Below are 19,175 nucleotides of genomic sequence, written 5' to 3'. Positions count from 1 at the left end.
GCTCTTATTTTACTCTTCTGTATCCTGAAGTTTTGTTACAAATTTTGTTTTTTTCTCCCTTTGCTTGTCATCATGTCCTTTCTTCCCATTCTGGGTATAAGTGTGACATGTTTGGCATGTGTTCTAAGAGATGTCTTTTGTCTTAGATGACTAGACTGTGGGTCTAGATTTATAAAATGTTATAACAAGTGAAATACATTATTATGTATTCATAATTATATTACGTATATAAGTGTTAGTACTTAGCTGGGAAATAAAATTAATTCGCAGTGCTTTTAAGGAGCAGGGCTGGTTATTTAATCGTGTATGTCTGTCTGGGTCTTGTTAATGTTTCTCATCTAAGCTGCTTACAACCAGTTTTAGACTCTGTCCTTTATCATCTCAACTTCTAAGCTAGTTTGTTTTGTTTTGAATATTCCTTCCTTATTCTTGCAGAGTTGCAATGATGTTTTCTGTTCTATGTAGCTTAAAAAAATGCTATATTTAAGGTGCACCAAGAATTCACAGGTGGTACAATGACATAACCTTTACCCTTCGTTCTGATTCTTTCTTCACAAATTTTGATCCCATGTTCATATTAATTTGGATTTAATTTTTGTTGCATGATGTGAGCATTTATCATACTGGATAAAAAGATTGCAAATTTGAACCTCTAATGTGAGACGTGACAATTTTACCAAAATTCTTTTTTCTTTTTTTTTCTTGAAGTATTGACATTATTATGGTTAAAAAGCTATTGGAACTGCTGCATTCCACCTGTGTTTACCTATATAAAATACAGCATTGTATGATTTGTTGTTTCCAACTGTATGTAAAGTAAGCAACACTTGAGTATTAGAATATATTAAATATATATTAAAATATAGTAAGTATATATTAAAAATATTTTTAAATGAAATACACTAATTCCTAGTGTAGCTCTGTATTAAAAAAAAAACAACTATGCTTAATGTAAGTTTTATTTTCTGAAATTGTTCTAGTTGTATTAAACCTGAAACACTAGATTAAAAGACTTTTGAATTAAAAAAAAAAATCTTAAAAGGAACCCTTTATTCAGAGAGAGCGATTTCTTTTCCTGAAATAAAGTTAGTGGTATTGTACAGGTCTGGATGTTTGATTTGCTGGATCCTGCACTTTGGTCACAACCCCGTGTAATGCTACAGACGTGGGGCAAAGCAGCTGGAAAGCTGCACGGAGGAAAAGGATCTGGGGGTGCTTGTTGACACCTGGCTGAACATGAGCCTGCAGTGTTCCCAGGTGGCTAAGAAGGCTAACAGCAGTGTCGTAGTGTAGCCAGCAGGACAAGGGAAGTGATTGTTCCTTTTGTATTCTGCACTGGTAAGGGCACACCTTGAGTACTGTGTTCAGTTTTGGGCTCCTCACTACACAAAGAAAGACACTGAGGCCCTGGAGTGTGTCCAAAGAAGGTCAGTGAAGCTGGTAAAGCATTTGGAGCACATCTGTGGGCGTGGTGGAGATGGGTTGATGGTTGGACTTGATCTTAATAGTCTTTTCTAACCTCCATGATTCTGATTACAATTGCCTACTTTGCTATGTAGCAAGAAATACTTTTATGCTACAGCTTACATCTCCCATCCCTACCCTTGCATATTATCAAGTCTTTTAACTGGAGATAGTTCAGGACCATAGCAGTTAGCAAGTAAAAATTGAATTCTTCCATTGTTCAGTAGATGTCACTAGCACCTTTGATACTTGCCATTAAAAAAAAAAAAAATATATATATATATATATATAAATGCTCTGCAAGAATACAAAATATTTTCAGGTCTCTGCTGTAGATGTTTTTTTGAAACTCATATTCAAGTGTTAAATGTATAGCTCTGTAGTAATGATTTTTTTTATAGATTAGTGGTCTATTTAACTATTAGACTTCTCAAAAAAAAAAATCATGACATTCCAAAATTATACCTCCAGTGTTTCCCAGCCAAGTCCTTCAGATGACGCTCAGAAGGGCTGCACTATTGGAATGGCCGGCATGGTTCTTTCTCTTCTTTCATCAACATGGTTCCCTTTGGACCTTTCTGCACATCAGGATGCTTTGATTTTGACTGGAAACTTGCTTGCAGGTAAGGCAGAGCAGAAAAGTGGAAGTATCCCATTATTTATACTATTAGCATCAAAACACCTTTATCTTACCGTATTCTAATTAGCATGCAACAAAATACTTGGAAGACTGAGCAGAAGAAATAGAGACAGAACTCTGCACTCATGAGGTTTGAAACACTTTTGGACAGTAGGCTTTTTTCTTCTGAACAGCTAAATTTTATCCACGTTTTCTAGCTAGAAGTGTGGATTGATTTCTGCATCCATGCAAACCAATATGGTAACTGGGATCTGGTCATCATCTCTTCTCATTCCTGTTTGTTCTGGAAGTTGAAAGTTCTAGTTATGTTTTATAAGGCCTCTTCTGCATTGTATGAGCTTTATGCGTTTTTAGGTTTAGAATAAGCTTTAAAAAATATTAAAGGAAGATTCCACAGGGTTTTCTTTACTAGTTTGCCATTGCTTATAGCGTCATTAATAGCAATCAGATAGCGTGCACTTAATAAATTTGCAGCCAATACCAGCCTTCAATGGTTGCCAGCATTTTAAATGACGGACTTTGGAATACCTTAAAAATTGGAAGTGTCTTCTAAGAACTAAGGTATAGTTCCATAATAAGGACACTCAGAAATGTGTCTAATACACTGTGGACTTATTGCCAACTGAAAGAGTAGGGCACGGGGAATAATTGGTTAAAGGTCTAGGACTGCAGAGAATTAGGAATTGTATTGTTATACAAAGTAAATGGCTACACATGCATTCATGTGTATATGAAAACAGCAGCATAGCAAAGGGAAAGGAAACATTTTTGCTCCATTAATCACTTAAGGGTAAGTACTTCAACTGCTTACTAAGCATTCTCAAGTGTTCTTGCAAGAACACTGTAACAACACCAAAGCTCTGTAGAAGTTTGTGTATGGGATTCATATATATGTAATTGACTCTCCTTTTAAGCTGTAGAATGAACAAGTGACCTCATGAGATTCCTTCTATTTTCTGTTGTGTGGAAGAGCGAGGCATGTTAGATTAGTTAGATGTGACACAAGCGTCTTGGGTTTTTCCTGTGCTCCTTTTGGAGGAGAGAGCTCTCCACAGAAAGACTAATCCAGGGGTCACATAACTGACAAATGTTTTACCATTTATTTGTTGGTTTGTAAATGTTTCTTTCAGTTTTAGCTAATAAATTTTAACCAGTGCAGTTTTGATACTTCGTTTGCTACATGTGCTGTCTGTTTAGTTCTGCTATTATATTGGTTTTTGATAGATTTATTATGAGACAGGATGGAAATGTCTACATAATCATATAAGTGCACCTGGAAACAGCCACTTCAGAATATCAGTCCTAGTAAATATGAAGCTACTTTTCGCTGGCTGTATTTCTCCATTTTTCTTGCTTTCTTTGTTTGTTTGCTTTGATTTTTTTTTGTATTTTTAGTGTTAACATGGCTCTTGACCTTAATTCTCTTCTTCCCTGATGGAGGAAATTTCATAATTTTTTTATAAGGAGGGATTCTGTTTGCTTAGGTTTCATTACTCTCAGCTAAAGCAAACTATTTAGATACTACCTTGAAGTTGTAAATTTGCACTAATTGCCAAAGGGAAAGTCCAGTGTGCTTGTTGCAAGCTGGGTACAGAGAACTAACTTTTTAAAAATCTGTTTAAAAGTATGCTCATACTGCTATTTTTGAAAACATAAGCTCATTTTCTATTTGAATATCTGTTCTTAGTGATGATAACCATTCTTAATTCCAAGTTTTATTTTCTTTAATTGATCTGATTCCTGTTACAGCAAGTGCTCCCAAGTGTTTAAAGAACCCTTGGAGTGCTGAAGAAGATTCAAACCAAGGAGCTGCAAAGCAGGAGGAACCATGGCCAGCTCTGGCTGATCGAACTCTTGTTACTTTGGTAGAACAGCTCTTTTCTCATCTACTGAAGGTCATTAATATTTGTGCACATGTAATGGATGATGTTGCTCCTGGCCCAGCAGTAAAAGTATGTATTGCAAACAAATAAAATTGCATGACTTAAATATTGTTGAGTTCAGTACTGTTCAAGGCTTGGCATTTTAGAGCTGACACAGGCATCTATCTAGTACCTTCCTTGTGTGGTGGTTTCAGACCACTAGGCAGCTGAACTCCACCATGCCGCTCTCTCACTCCCCCTTCTCAAAAATACAGGGGATGAAGAAAGGCTTATTGGTTCAGATGAGGACAAGGAGATCATTCACCAATAACTCTTGTGTTCTGAATGTCCTGCAGAAAATGTTTTCACTTCTGAAATAAGTCATGTGAGATTTTTTTGGTGTTTGTTTTGAGTTATCTATGTTTTGAGACTGACTTAGACTACCTTAGACTCTAAGGTAACGTTATTAGGATCAGTGATTTCTTAGTGTTTTAAAAATGTGTAATTTTTTTTTTTTTTTTTTTAACATTCTTTTATCTGGGATCAAAAGAACCTTTGGCCATTGAGTTCTATTTCTGTCTGGCTGGCTTGTGCTAAAGTTGAGAAGAAAAGTAGGGAATATATTAAACTTCTTCCTTTTCGCAGAGGAAATCCATGTCATAAATCTAAAAGTTGAGACATTTAGATTAAACTGACAGTCAAATAAAAGCTAGTTTAAACAAAATGTGAATATGCTTCTATTTTTAAAGAAGAACAAAAGCTACTTTTGCATACATAATTAACAAAGCTGCTTTTTTTTTTTTATTGTTCTAGGCAGCATTACCTTCTCTCACAAACCCACCTTCTCTTAGTCCAATTCGAAGGAAGGGGAAAGAGAGGGAACCTGTAGAGCAGACTTCTGTGCCAATGAGCCCTAAAAAAGGTGGTGAAACTAGTCCAGGTAGGCACACATACTTACATGGGGACGTTAGTTGGGAGTCTTAACAGGAGTGTGGTTACATCATAGAGAGTAGAAATAATTGAGTGACTTGTTTTCTGATATTGTGGATTAAAGATTGTCTCGTTTACTCTCAGAAGTTCAAATTCTTTTCCATATTGCATTCCAGGAAAAGCAACTGTGGTAGGAGTACTTCCTTGTTTTATGTAAAAAGCGACTGTGCTGTTTAGATACAAGCAGCTTCTGAATCCTTTTCCTCATTGTTTTTGGGTTTTTTTTTTGGATTGCCTACTTCCTAGTTGTACAGTATTGGTTTTTGCAGTTTTCAAATATGCATGCGGATCCAAAAATTCATGCTGTTAACTTGGACATTTTGTCTAAAAATCAGATATGTTAAATTATACTGAGTTGTGTGTAATGAGCACTCTAGATAAAATGTATTATGCTAATAAATAATATATTTTTAAGCTACTAGGCAAACCGATGCTAGTGGTCCTGCTCCAACAAGTAAATCATCTTCAGTAGGAAGCTTTTATCATCTTCCATCATATCTGAAGTTATATGATGTCTTGAAAGCGACTCATGCTAATTATAAGGTACTGTATGATGTCATTTGTTTGAATCAGAGTATGCTTGGGCAGTTACTCTATTTTCCTTAAATGTGGTTCTGGCTCTCCTGAGGCAGTAATCCCCAGTGTTCTGTTACAAAATTTACAAAGCCAGGTAAAATTGGTTCAGTTGACTTAAACTGGGTAGCAAGATTTGAGGGTCTAATTTGCTTGATTTTTGTAAGCAGTAAATCCACCTTTTAAGACAAAAATAAACAAAAACTCTATTACCAAGAAAACAACCGCCAAACCTGATAAGCATTGTCACTATGTTGCTTGTTTCTCTGTTGCCACTACTTATACTAAGTGATCCTTCACTGTTTTTGCAGTGCCATACGGATTACAATGTCTCTCAATAGTTTATTCCGGAATGGTTAAATTGTTTTCCTCGTTAGTGTGGATAATAAATGGTGAATTCCTTGGAGATGTAGTTTTTTTATTTCTGCACTTCAGAGGGATATGTTCTTAAACACCTACTTTGTTTCTGAGAAATACCGTATCCCTCCTCCATTATTGATCAACATTATAGGCCTTCCCAGATACTGCAACTACTGCAAGGTAGAAGTTCCCTTTCTTTTTTAAACTAAATGAAGTCCTATCTTCAACAATTCATAAGGGAGTATAAGCTTCCAGTGGTTTTGACTGAACTACAGTGAAATTTTAGAAGACTGTTTTGTGTCAATGCCTGTTTCTTTCTGCAATTCCTGTCTCCTTGTCCTAGTAACTGTTAAGAAAAAGATTTATTTTATTTTTGTGACCAGGTTACTTTGGATCTCCAGAACAGTAATGAAAAGTTCGGATGCTTCTTACGGTCTGCCTTAGATGTTCTGTCGCAAATCTTGGAACTTGCAACTCTTCAAGACATTGGAAAGGTACAAGATGTGTTTGGTTTCTGTTTGTGTTTATTTGCAGTTAAGTTGTTCCCTGTTTGTTGTTGTTACCAGGAAAAAGCATGTATCATGGATTTTAAAATTGTTGAAAAAGACAGTATTCCAAGAAGGTGTTGTACTACCAGAAGGCTGGGTAAAATACTAAAGCAGATTTACTGCATTAAATTGGTGCTCCTGAAAACTAATACATTTATACTTCCTATATTTCATGTGGAGGATTTTACTCTCTTTTTTCAACAAAATAGTTTCCCTTCAGTCATTCTTACAGCAGCAATACTGCGTATTTAAATACACTCACATTAAATACAAGAAGGGCAACTATTCTCCTTTCTTCTTCCATGTCTTGAAATTTTCATTAACTATGGTGTTGGGTATTGTGGTAGTTCAAGAATAACGAAGCAGGTCTTGCTTTGTCCAGTTTTCATATTAATGCTCTTATATAATAAAGAAAAATGCAGTTATGCTTTTCTGTTTTCTTAGTGTGTGGAAGAAATCCTGGGATACTTAAAATCATGTTTCAACAGAGAACCAACAATGGCAACAGTTTGTGTACAGCAGGTAAGGAGGTAATTTTTTGGTTACTGTAAGTCTTAACCTGATGTCCTATGCTTATCAGTTGGATTCTGCTTATGGCCACTCATACTTTTTAGGGAAGCATTGTGAGGAAATTTTCATCATCTGTTCTGAAATTTGATGCCTGAATAGCTTAGTTTCCTCTTGATGTGTTTCCAATTCAAATATCTTATTAAATTCTAAGAAAACAAGTTTGTTTCCTACCCTCCCAAATGTATTCTGTAGCCATTTAACTATATCAGAAGACCTGGAAAGCAAAGAACTCTCTTACTGTTAAATCTGCTAGATTTCTGCAAGTTTCCAGGTGAGCATCTGGGCTTGAGTCACCACAGTTTAATTTTGGTGGGAAGAGAGCTTCAGTAGACTGTTTTAAATTGTCATGTGATTGTTTTTGCAAGTGAAGTGTTTTCCATATGTTTTTGAGCTGAGATGTAGATTGTTTCATTAATTCTCCTAGCTTTTTTCTGTTGTCTCATACTCGACTACGTGATCCACAGTTCACACTTTCAGTTTGTGATGATCTTCCCTCTGTAGTTGTTTGGGAGAGTGAGGAGTCAAGTTTTGTGTAGTCCTAAAACAATATTTTTTTCCCCAATTTTTTTCTCTAGTTACTGAAGACATTATTTGGGACAAATCTGGCTTCTCAGTACGATGGCTTGTCTTCAAACACCAACAAAGCTCAAGGCAAAGCTCAACGCTTGGGTTCTTCCAATTTGAGACCTGGTCTCTATCATTATTGCTTCATGGCACCATATACACATTTTACCCAGGCACTTGCTGATGCTAGTCTAAGGAATATGGTTCAGGCTGAACAAGAACACGATGCTTCGGGGTAATTTTCTTCCCTTTCAATATAATGTTGACTTGAACTAGAATACTTTTTTAGTGTTTTCCTAAGTGTAAATATCATAAGGAAGTGTCGTAAGTAACATGAAATTACAGTATAATGTGTTATTTCTTGTAGATTTAAGTATTTTTTCATGGCTGTCCTGGATGGAATACTATTGATTATCACTAGTGTGTTTCCCAAGTCATTAAAATGGGTACTGCGTAAAGGTTTTTAAAGCATAATAGTTTTAAATAGTTTTGAATACAACTATTTAATTAATTTTAAAGTTATAGCGAACACTAGTCAGTAGTCTTAAAGGAAAGGCAGGAGAATGACTAAAAGATGCCAGAAATTCTTTCTCTGCTAGAAATTTGCTGTCTGCATATCTATGTGATTCTGATCATAGCGTAGTGCAGGTTGATCTTTCCTTTTACTGAGATTCTTGAAGCAGTCAAGTAGATTAAAGGTGGCATCAGGTAAAAATGCTTCTAAGGGCTACTTGTTTATACCTCTGTTTGTTTTAGTGTATGGGTTTTTTTGTTTGTTTTTATCACAGATGGTTTGATGTGCTGCAAAAAGTTTCTACACAGCTGAAAACTAATATTACCAGTGCAGCAAAGCACCGTGCTGATAAGGTACTCATGTCTATGTACTTCCTTCTGAAAGAGCTATACAATAGTTTTAAAACACTTTTCTTCCTTTTAAAAAGTAATTTGGTTTTGAATGAGACATTTTCAGATATTAGATTACTTTAAAATTTCTCCATTACAGAATGCTATTCACAGTCACATTCGTTTATTTGAACCCCTTGTCATAAAAGCATTGAAACAATACACTACTACAACATCAGTACAGCTGCAGAGACAAGTTTTAGACTTGCTTGCTCAACTGGTTCAGCTACGAGTTAACTACTGTCTTCTGGATTCGGATCAGGTTGGTACCTCACCATTTCTGCAAATTTGTGAAACAAGGGTATCACTAGCAGGGTAATTATTTAAAGTAAAAAAAATATTTGCCACAACCCATTCCTTGTAATGTTGGTTAAAACAAAGATATGAAGCAAGATGAAACTTTCTTGCCCCACCATCATCTGCAAGGAGCTTCGGATTCCTGGTTTTATATCACATATAAATGACTTCGTACGCTCTGCAACAGTTACAGAGGAACTGTTCTTCAGATTGACTTTAGAAATAAGATGATGTGGACAATACAACTACTATTGTAATAAATATAATAAAATATAAAATAGAAGTTTATTTACAAATAGTAAAACAGAAATATCCTTCTGCATTAAGAGTATGGACTGGCAATGAATGTTGTGGTTGACAGACGTTATTTGATTTTAATGGCAAGGGAGAATCTAGTGGCAAATATGGTAGTGCTTGTGGTTGTCCGTAAAAACAGTAAATTTGTAACAACAAAGTTTAATTTTTATTCACTACAGTATTTTCATCTTTATAATCTAGTATGAACTGCAATTGATAACTTTCCTGTAAATTATTACACAGATTTGCAATACATGAGTGTTGGATGCAAGGCTTTTTGATTGATTTCTGACTTTTTGGCTTTAATGCTTCAAATAGCGTGTTGCAGGAGTGGGAGATAAAGTTATATTATTAAATATACAACATTTATGTCTAAAATTCAGCATAAATTCATGTAAACCATAATAAGTGTAAGAGTAATAAGTACCATCAATGAGATTCTCAAGATCTTTTGTAACTCCAGAGGGAACACTTCTTAAAATACCAGTGTGCTCTAAGTATAAATGATTTTCAGTGCATGCCTTTTCCTTCCAAAGCATGAACTTCTGTAACTGCCAAAACAATTTCAAATGTGAATTAATATTTCTGTTTCTGTTGTGTAATGTTTTAACTCTTCATTGTCTCTTCAGGTGTTTATTGGATTTGTGCTAAAGCAGTTTGAATACATTGAAGTAGGACAGTTCAGGTATGAAATTAGAAAAGATTCTTTGAACAGTGGGAGTTTACAACTCTTATTCTGAAGTATGTAGTGATTAGTTTTGCTAGCTATTTCTGTTTTATGAGAAAAGGTAGTTATGTTCTAGGCAATGTATTTGTATATTTTCTGCCTCCAGTGGTAGCCCTTTCAGAAGATTTAGATTCCCTACGGTTGAAGAAGCTACATTGTGCTGTTTCTCAGTTTGGTATTTTAAAATTATTTATTTGGAAAATCCCCCCAAGGTTTTGCTCTCAGAAATCAGCTCTTGTGATAGGATTCAGCTGCTGAAGGGAGAGCTATTGTGGACTCTGGATGAATCCATTTTGAATTCTGAGCATCTGCTACTTTTTGTTCTGTAGTACCTATCATCATAAGCAGTGCAATGGAATTTTTGACAGCCGTTTCTCTTTTTATCATTGTGTGCATTAATTAGTATGCTGTAATTTGGTAACTGAGCAATTGTCAAAATTTGAAATAAATAAAGTCCTTTGGAAAAAATGGTAGTAAAGAATGAGGCACAAATAACTGAAATACTATGTAAAAGCAAAAGAACACTTGTTTAAAAAATTCTTAGTGTAAACAGATTCATTTCTACTAAACAGAGTTGTGCAATTTAAACTTGGCATTTTTGTTTTTTGTTTTCAGAGAATCTGAAGCAATTATTCCAAATATCTTTTTTTTTCTGGTGTTGCTGTCTTATGAGCGGTATCATTCCAAACAGATAATTGGAATTCCAAAGATCATTCAGCTGTGTGATGGTATCATGGCCAGTGGGAGGAAAGCTGTTACACATGGTAATTTAATAAACAAGACAAAACAAAACAGAAAAAACAAACCCCACAAAATTAGTAATAGTTTAGTAGTAAATTTAAACTTCTACCAAGTACTGAGCTGTAGAAAATGGAGTTCATACTGATTGTACCGGAAAACACTAGCTTTTAAATTTTTAATACATGAAATAAGTTTCATTTGATTTCTTTAGGATGTTTATTGTACTCTATTAACATTAGTCCACAACAATATTTCAAAGCAATATTTTGAAGACTTTGATTTTGATTTTTAGTCCCCTTTCCTTTCTTCCACTTTTGGCTTTTAAATAGTCATCTATGTTATACTTACCAGTGATTCTGCTGATAAACCTTTTTGAAAATTTTTTTTTCAAGATGTGAGAATAGGCAAGTATGTATGTAAATAGTCTTTGTTACAGTAGACGTCAAGACATCTCTGCATGGGAAGCTTTTTGTTTTGTAGAGAAGAGAAAACATGTTTAGTAAAACAGTTTGTGTTTAGTAGTTGTTAAAATATGAAAATGCTGCTCAAGAATGACTTGTTTCATGCTGAAGCGACAAAAAAATCTCATTTTAGCAATACCAGCTCTGCAGCCCATCGTTCATGATCTGTTTGTGTTAAGAGGAACAAATAAAGCTGATGCTGGGAAGGAGTTGGAAACTCAGAAGGAAGTGGTGGTGTCAATGCTGCTGAGACTTATTCAGTACCACCAGGTAAAAGAGGATGGCAGTATTCCTGTTTGTGTTCTATGAAAAGATAACGTTGTTTTGACTGTTAAAAAGCTTTCAGGCTATATTGCAGTTTTTTTTTTTTTTTTTTTTAACACGGATCTTGAATAGCTAGACTCTGTGTGATCTTTCTTTATATAGAGAGGATGCAAAGATTTTTGAGGTAGGGAAAAGCTTCTGCACTACAAATCAGCACTGCAAGTCAAATAAATATGTTAGATCTCAGGCAAGCCTAGGTAACAAAGCACTGAAAAGCTCTAGTGAAGTGTTGTAATAAATTGTGATTCAAGAAATTCAAAAGAATGGGGTGGAAAGTTGAAGAGAGGTGGGATTAAAAGCAGGAAATGTACAGTTTAGAGATTATTCGAGTGTTCCTGTAGAATAGCAGTATCTTCATTTTAAAATTCCAAAATATTACTTTAATAAGATAATGAGACTGGTAGCTATACTGTTGTTATTGCTTACTACTGTGCCCCATATCTCGTGGATTTGGAAAACTTGTTTATGTTATGGGGGAGAGTTAGAATGACTTTCTTCAATACATTCCCTTTACGAGAAAACCATAGAAGTAATTTTAAGAGAATTGACTCAATTAACGTGAGATCTTATTGCTATTTCAGCTGATGAAAAAACACTTTGCTTTTTCACATGGTGAAAGCAAATTCTGGTGTATGCGAATGTAAGCAATGTATTCTCTGAGAATAGTTGGAAAAAAGGCAGTACAGTTTGTCAAAATAATTTGTTAGAACTGCATGTTCTTGGGATAATTTTGTGTATCCACATTCTCTTTTGAGTGTGTGGTTTTATAATCATAAAATGACTAATATAACTATATGAAATGACACTGTAGACACATGATGTGAAGCAGAGAATAACTTTTGTGTTACATAAGGTACTGCGCTTGCTTGCGAATCCTCTTCTGACATGTTTAACCTGTTAAAGATCACCTGTGCACTGCTCGTCATCCCTCTCCATCCTATTTGTAGTTATTACTCTTTCCTGTTCTGTTTATGCACTGTGTATAAGCTGACCTCTGGACAGGTCTTAGGCTTTGCTAGGGATGTTCTCCAGTACAGAACACTCATTTATCCTTTTTATTCTGTTAAAACTGTAGCTACCATCCATGGAGCTGGAGTTAGAGAGTTAAAGTAATTTAAATTCAGCTTGGGATTGCTCCTATCACCTTTTTCGTGAGAAAGCGCTTGGGAAGAAAATCACCTGGTGGTTTTTTTTTTTGATTGGCTATGTTTCTGATTCTGGACTACTTGATTTTGTTTTAGAAGTGCTCTAACTAATTTTCTGAACCAAATTCTTGTGTCCCACTTCCCAGTCCTTAAATTAACATTCCTGCTTGCTGTGCTTTTGGCCTGTCTCCCCTTGAAAGCGTGGTTTCCATAACCCACAAGCCAGAAACACGTTCAGCTAGAGAATGTGATCCTTGCCATTGGTGTGCTCCATTAAGGACTTTAAAAGAAAGTTTTATTTGAAAGAATATATGCCAGAGAAATAAGTTCGATAAGGAAGACTACAAATGTGGGAAATTACTTTCTTCCCTTTCTTTCCCTTTTGTTGAGTATGTGATGCAGCACTCAGCTTTACTGTCCTTTTTTCAGTTGACTAGTATTTTGACAAATGCAGTTTAAGAAGGACTAGAAGAGCATTTTATTTCAAGTTTGTAGAAAAAAAAAATGGAAAATTCTTTTTTAAAAAAAATTCTAAAAATGCTGCAACTAAGAACAAATTTTTAATCTGAAAATTAAATTTTAAAGTTTTCTCAGGTTTCTCATGCAGATTTTCTTTTCTTTTTTTTTTTTTTGGCGAATTGATGAAGCAGTAAGTAGTTTTCCCACTACTGTATTACTTGATTGTTTCCTGATAGTGTGGATATTTACTCGCATTCTTTTGGACTTTTCCCTAGGTGCTGGAAATGTTCATCTTAGTATTGCAGCAGTGTCATAAAGAAAATGAAGACAAATGGAAAAGATTATCTCGGCAAATAGCTGACATTATTCTCCCAATGCTTGCAAAACAACAGGTTATGTGTATTTTTTAATCTATAAACATCCTAACTAATTATTATAGTAATTACTGTAATAATAGCTTTGAGTTCTGTGATTTCTACATTTTCTTCAAAGTGTGGCCACCTTACCTGGAAAAATAATTACTGTAGATTAAACCAAGTTGCTGAAGTATGTGCAGTATCTTTTAGACTGTTCCTAGATAAAGCTCTTACTACTTTTTCTTATGTACACAATTGTATCTTAACTCAAAGCACTTAATAATGGTGTGAAGATTCTCCCATTATTACAGAATGTAGAATTATTTTTTCAAAACTGCAGTGGGTCTAATGGCATTTTAGTGAAGAGAATGAAATAGCATCACCCAAAACCTCATTTATAAATCCCTGAATCACAAAGTATTTGAAGTTGACACAGACTTCTAGAGATTTGTCTTCTCAAAGCACTGTCTACTGGAGTAGGCTGCTTAGGACCATGTGCAGTCAGATTTTGACTCTCTTACTTGTCTGGGCAACCTCTTCCAGTGTTTGGGCATCCTCATAGAGAGTTAAAAAAGAAAGAAAAAGAAGAAGGAAGGGAGAAAGAAAGTTATATTTAAATGGAGCTTTCTTTATTTCAACTTCTGTATGTCGCTTCTCATCCTATCACTGGATACTACTGAGAAGATTCTAGCTACTTGTGTCTTCACTACTTTTGTTTCCTTCTCTGTAGTCAGATAATTTTACACACTGTGAAGATCCCCATGAGCCTTCTCCAGGCTGAGCAATCGTAGCTGTCTCATTATACCCTTGTTTGATAGATGCTCCAAAGCCTTAATAGTCTGTGTGGCTTTTTGCTGGACTTGTTCTGGTGTGTGCACGTGTCTGTCTTAATGGGGAGCCCAGAACTAGACTGTAAGCTGGGGGTTAAAGAGTAGACCCTTTGTATCTGGGAAGAGGACACTATTTCTTTTAGGGAAAAAAAATTTCCATTCTACTCTCTAAGCAACAGAGGGTTTGTCTCACCATACAGCTTTCTTTGAAGTAAGAATTTCTAATTCCAGATACGAAGTAAAGCTAGTGAAATTCTGCCTTTAACATGTTCTTCACTCTTTAATGACAGATTCCCTCTCATGTGAGAAGATTATATGGTGGGGAAGAGTGGGCAGTAATGAGGATTAGACAGTAGTTTTTGAGAGAAACTAAAATGCTGGCAAATTAAGTTGCTTTTGTTGTGTTTTGTTTGAATCTGTGCATGTGCTCAACTATCAAATTAAATTGGCAAGAAGTCACTCAGATTTTGAGTCCAGACCTTTGCTTTTTGTGATCAGCTGTTTTATAACTTAGCCAGTGAGGTGTCTACTTCAGTTTCCACAGTATAATTCCATTGTAGCTGTTTACTTCTGAGAGTTAGGATTTTTTTTTCCTCCTAGTTATCATCTCCTTAAGCTTAGTCGTGACCAAAGCATTCAGTTATTCTTGTGCCAGCACCTCTGTCTATAAATATGCCTGGTAGGATGTGCGGGGAAGAGATAAGTTTCTAAATTTTATGACAGTTGGTATTTTGGTCTCATTCTCTGAATATGGCGTATTTCTCCTAAAATAAATCAATAAGTAGTATGTATGTTGAATTTCTTGTGATAGATTTTTATCCATGTTGTCAACCTTTCCTATGTGGGAAGGCCTGCAATGAAACTTTTTCATTTTACTGATACAAATTTTGTAAAGGACAGCCTTTTTATGTGCATCTTGTAATATAAATTTTTAAAACTTGAAATGATAGTTTTGTGTTGCATTTAGAGGTAGTAGTAGTTATAGATTAGTTTTGTGGTTTTCTTTTACAGATGCACATAGATTCTCATGATGCTCTGGGGGTACTGAACACTTTGTTTGAAATTTTGGCTCCTTCATCTCTTCGCCCTGTCGACATGCTTTTAAGGAGTATGTTTGTTACTCCTAAAACAATGGTAAGCAAGTGGGAACCTGATAATGCAAGTAAACTGTTTCTAGATAAGTAGCGAAAGTAGATGTTTAAAGAGAAGAGAGAATCTTGAGTCTTTAATCAAAATGAAACACTATGTATTTCTATCTATTTTGCAATCTGATGTTGAAGTACCTGAAGCTTTTAGGAAAGAGTACATCACAATTAGTATGATTTACCATCTTGAGAGCATTTTATACATAAATCTTCTGCTTATGGGTTACTTACCTTCATTTTGTATTTTTAGGATCAGGAATGTAGAGAAACATACAGTTACAATAAATTCAAGAATGCAATTTATAATAGGTAAATCACATTTTTCTTACGCCAGTACTGGTACTATTTTGACAATTGAGATTGTTAATCTCTTTGAAGCCTTGCTTTAGAAGATTTGAATACGTTCCAATGTTGTGTTGAACATTTGTGAAGTTGCATAAAATCAGACATGAGAATGGAGCAAGCAGAAAAACCTTTTATGTTCGAGTCTTCAAAACATGATTCTCATGGTAATGGTCAAGCCTATCCAATCTAACAATCTGTGTTGGTTTTTTTTTGTTTGTTTGATAGGCATCAGTGAGCACTGTCCAGCTATGGATTTCTGGAATTTTAGCTATTCTTAGAGTTCTCATTTCACAGTCCACAGAAGACATAGTTCTATCCCGTGTACAAGAGCTTTCTTTCTCACCATATTTGATTTCACGTCAAGCAATTAACAGACTGAGACGTGGTGAAAATAACATATCTACACAAGAGGATCACACTGAGGTCAAACAGACTAAATATCTGCCTGAAGAGACATTTTCTAGGTATGATACCTTGACTAACTTAAGGGAAAGATTAAGATTTCTGAGAAATCAAAAGTATATTATGAAATATATATGCATACGTATATAACTGTTAATAAGTTGAAACGGGAAGGAGATGCAGGGAGGAGGGAATAATGAGTTGTACAGCACAGGAAGGAGATGAGGTATTAGTAGAGACTTTGCAGTGTTCTGGTGCCTGTTCTTAAGCCAAGTGAAAGACCTACTGGAGCTATCAAGATGGATGAGTTCTGGCCTTATTAAAAGCAGATCTGAAGCTTTAACTGATTCCATCCTCCTCTGTGGGGCCTAAAAGGTAAATCAACCCCATAGTAGAAGCCTGTGTTCTGTACTAGAATTTTGGCTGAAAATAGATTCAAATTGGTTAAGTTTGTCCTCCTTTTTATTTCCTACTTCTTGAGGGCTAGCTTTGTCTAGTTAGCTTCCCATGCTGAAGTTGTCCTAGAATGACACTTAAGCAAAAGAAGCATGGGGGGATGGTGCTTTTAGTATGTTGACATAATAAATAATAATGTCTGTCATTAAGACATCCCATCTTGACATGGTGGGAAGCATTTGAAATAGCTGTTCATTTGAGAAACTAAAAACTTTTTACTTGAGTGTGAAATTCCAGAGAAGAAAATGATTTGGTTTATCTTTCAGCTTACTGTGAGGGTGATGGGTAGAAGGAAAAGGGGCATCTGGACTTCCTTAAAATCATCTTATGTCCAACAGGAGTGAGTTAGAGAATGATCATGGCTGGGAGCAAGGATTGCACATTGAAGACACCCTTTTTGGTGTTTTCTCTTGATCTTTTTGCCTGGCTGAAGGTTTGATCCAGGTCCAGGTTGTAGAGTGAATGAGAACAAAGGAGACTGGAAACAACTGGATTACTGTGACTTACTGAGTTACTCTTTCCTCAGCTGAGCTGTAGTAACTGTCAGTGTGTGTTTAACTCATTGCAAGTCACTATAAAGACACTGTGTCAATTTGAATGTTTGCTGTGTAAGTGTGGTGGGCTGGTATATCCATGCTATCACTTAATACTTCAGCCAGTGAGTAGGTAACACAGTTTCATTGTGTAATTATTGAATCCATGTGATCATCTGGCCATAGCAGTAACACCATATTTTAGGACAACCTGTAATATAGCATATAATTCACCATTTTATTTATGATGAATGCACAATAATTTTTTATTTTGATTTTAAACTTACTGAGTTTTATAGGCGGACATCATGTTATTCTGAAACAGGTTGCAGTGATGGTTTTCCTATTGATTGTATTCTTGTGTTTTCAAGGTTCTTATTACAACTGGTTGGTATTCTACTGGAAGATATAGTTACCAAACAACTGAAAGTGGACATGAATGAGCAGCAACACACTTTCTATTGCCAAGAGCTGGGCACTTTGCTTATGTGCTTAATACATATCTTCAAATCAGGTAATGCTTGAAGCAGCACCTTGTGCTGTTTGCAGTGGCAGTGATTTTTGAGTTCTGAAACAACTCTTGAATGAGTTAAAAGCTGATGAGAAGCAATGCGTAGATGCATAAGACATTCTATCGTACGTGCTATAAAGAACCTTAGAAATTTTATCCCCTTGAATGCAGGGTCCATTTTTCATATTCTTTCTACTTATGTAAAAATTGTAACTAGTGACTTTTCATCGTTCCTTTTAACTGTCTAATACTTCAGAGTTTACAAATGCAAAATGTTCCAAATTTATGGCTGCATTTTCTGCAGTTCATCTTAATTTGGATGTCCAGGCTCCAAGTACTGAGTTACAGAACCCTGGGGGCAGTTTCATGATGAGGTGGGTTTCTGTTCTTTATCGTAATTTAAAAAACAAACAAAGAGAAAAGTTGAAATAGTATTGTTTCTGCTAACTAGCACTGTGCTCTATTCTTAAGGCTTGGGAGTTCTGCTATAGGTATTTATTGCTAAGTATCCAGTCTCTTCTTTAAGAATTCCTGTATCCTTGCCTGATTCCTTTATGTTAATTTCTTGATAGTGCCAATAACAAATACAATCTGTTTCTTCTGTACTATCTGTCTTTTCCTTTATTCTTTTGTTCATTTATTCATTTATTATTGGATAGTTGCCAGCTATCACAGATCTGTTTAATTCACTCGTCTCCTCTCGTCTTTGGGATATGGCCTGATCTGAGCCACACTTGGGGTTTTTATGCATGTATACCCACTCCATTCTCTGACTGGCAGACTTACTATTCTGCCTAGTCATGTAAGGGAGTAATCTGAAATAGTGATCTTCCCCAGTAAGCTGAGCAGATCTTTTTGTGTCACTGTCCTAGCCATCTTCTCCTTCTCAGAGACTTCTTTACCTCCTATCCTTGATGAAATACTTTTTTGAAGTGTTAAGAACCCTATAAGCCTACTTTCTTGCGTTGGAATTTTCAGAATTTTAAGTGTGCCTATTTTGGCTGTTTAACTTAAGGCTTCCTGCTTCTTTCAGACCTTTACCCTTTCCTGTCAGGATTGGTTCTCCATTAGGCCATTGCAGAAACTGTTGTAGAGCAGGATTTTGTCAGGAGTAGCTATCCCAGAACAGCTGATCCTATGTACTTCCATGGGTGGGAGAAGAGTGCCTTGTTCCTATATTGTCTGAATCTTAGCTAAGAGACTTATGGGATGGAACCTTGACTGCTTTCCTCTTGGTTTACGGCTTACAACACTTCCAGTGTTCACTTGATGCCCAAAGCAAAGGAATCACATCTTTATGTTACAGCCTCTGAACGTTATTGTGCGTGGATCTCAATACTTCTGAAGTATCTACAAGTGTGCTTTTATTGTTAATATAGTTCCAAGGTGAAAGAACAGGGAGTTCTGTGTACCTTACTTCAGATTGTTAATGCGGAAATCTCAAATCTCCTTCACTAAGAAGAGACTTTATACCACTTTCCATTCAAACTTTTGGATAAATTTTCCTATGTGCTCCTTCTTGAGGAATATTCCAAGACATACTTGGGGGGTCTTGGAAAGAGATCCTATATACTAAATAGTCTACCAGCTTTCCCAAATCTTAAGAACAGGTTTGTATTTAAAAATGATAAATGTGTTCTCATGGTTGAAGTCTTTTAAGAGAGAGCGTAGC

General features: G+C 35.5%; 1 protein-coding gene across 3 annotated transcripts in view; it reads left to right on the top strand.

Annotated features, from left to right (window-relative positions):
- Positions 1-19,175, top strand: part of HTT (huntingtin) — an 81,549-nt gene that overhangs the window by 31,554 nt on the left and 30,820 nt on the right. For all 3 annotated transcript variants that reach the window (XM_021394522.1, XM_021394521.1, XM_021394523.1), the window contains 16 exons: positions 1,936-2,087; positions 3,854-4,056; positions 4,780-4,906; positions 5,372-5,499; positions 6,273-6,383; positions 6,882-6,959; positions 7,583-7,806; positions 8,360-8,438; positions 8,575-8,736; positions 9,698-9,753; positions 10,411-10,559; positions 11,131-11,267; positions 13,201-13,317; positions 15,123-15,245; positions 15,827-16,065; positions 17,364-17,506. In XM_021394522.1, the coding sequence (XP_021250197.1) occupies positions 1,936-2,087; positions 3,854-4,056; positions 4,780-4,906; positions 5,372-5,499; positions 6,273-6,383; positions 6,882-6,959; positions 7,583-7,806; positions 8,360-8,438; positions 8,575-8,736; positions 9,698-9,753; positions 10,411-10,559; positions 11,131-11,267; positions 13,201-13,317; positions 15,123-15,245; positions 15,827-16,065; positions 17,364-17,506 (2,228 nt within the window). The remainder of the gene's footprint in view (positions 1-1,935; positions 2,088-3,853; positions 4,057-4,779; positions 4,907-5,371; positions 5,500-6,272; positions 6,384-6,881; positions 6,960-7,582; positions 7,807-8,359; positions 8,439-8,574; positions 8,737-9,697; positions 9,754-10,410; positions 10,560-11,130; positions 11,268-13,200; positions 13,318-15,122; positions 15,246-15,826; positions 16,066-17,363; positions 17,507-19,175) is intronic.

Source organism: Numida meleagris, chromosome 4, assembly GCF_002078875.1.
Source record: "Numida meleagris isolate 19003 breed g44 Domestic line chromosome 4, NumMel1.0, whole genome shotgun sequence".
NCBI classification, from domain to species: domain Eukaryota; kingdom Metazoa; phylum Chordata; class Aves; order Galliformes; family Numididae; genus Numida; species Numida meleagris.
The sequence above is the reverse complement of the archived record's forward strand: the minus strand, read 5'-3'. Positions and strand labels throughout refer to the sequence as shown.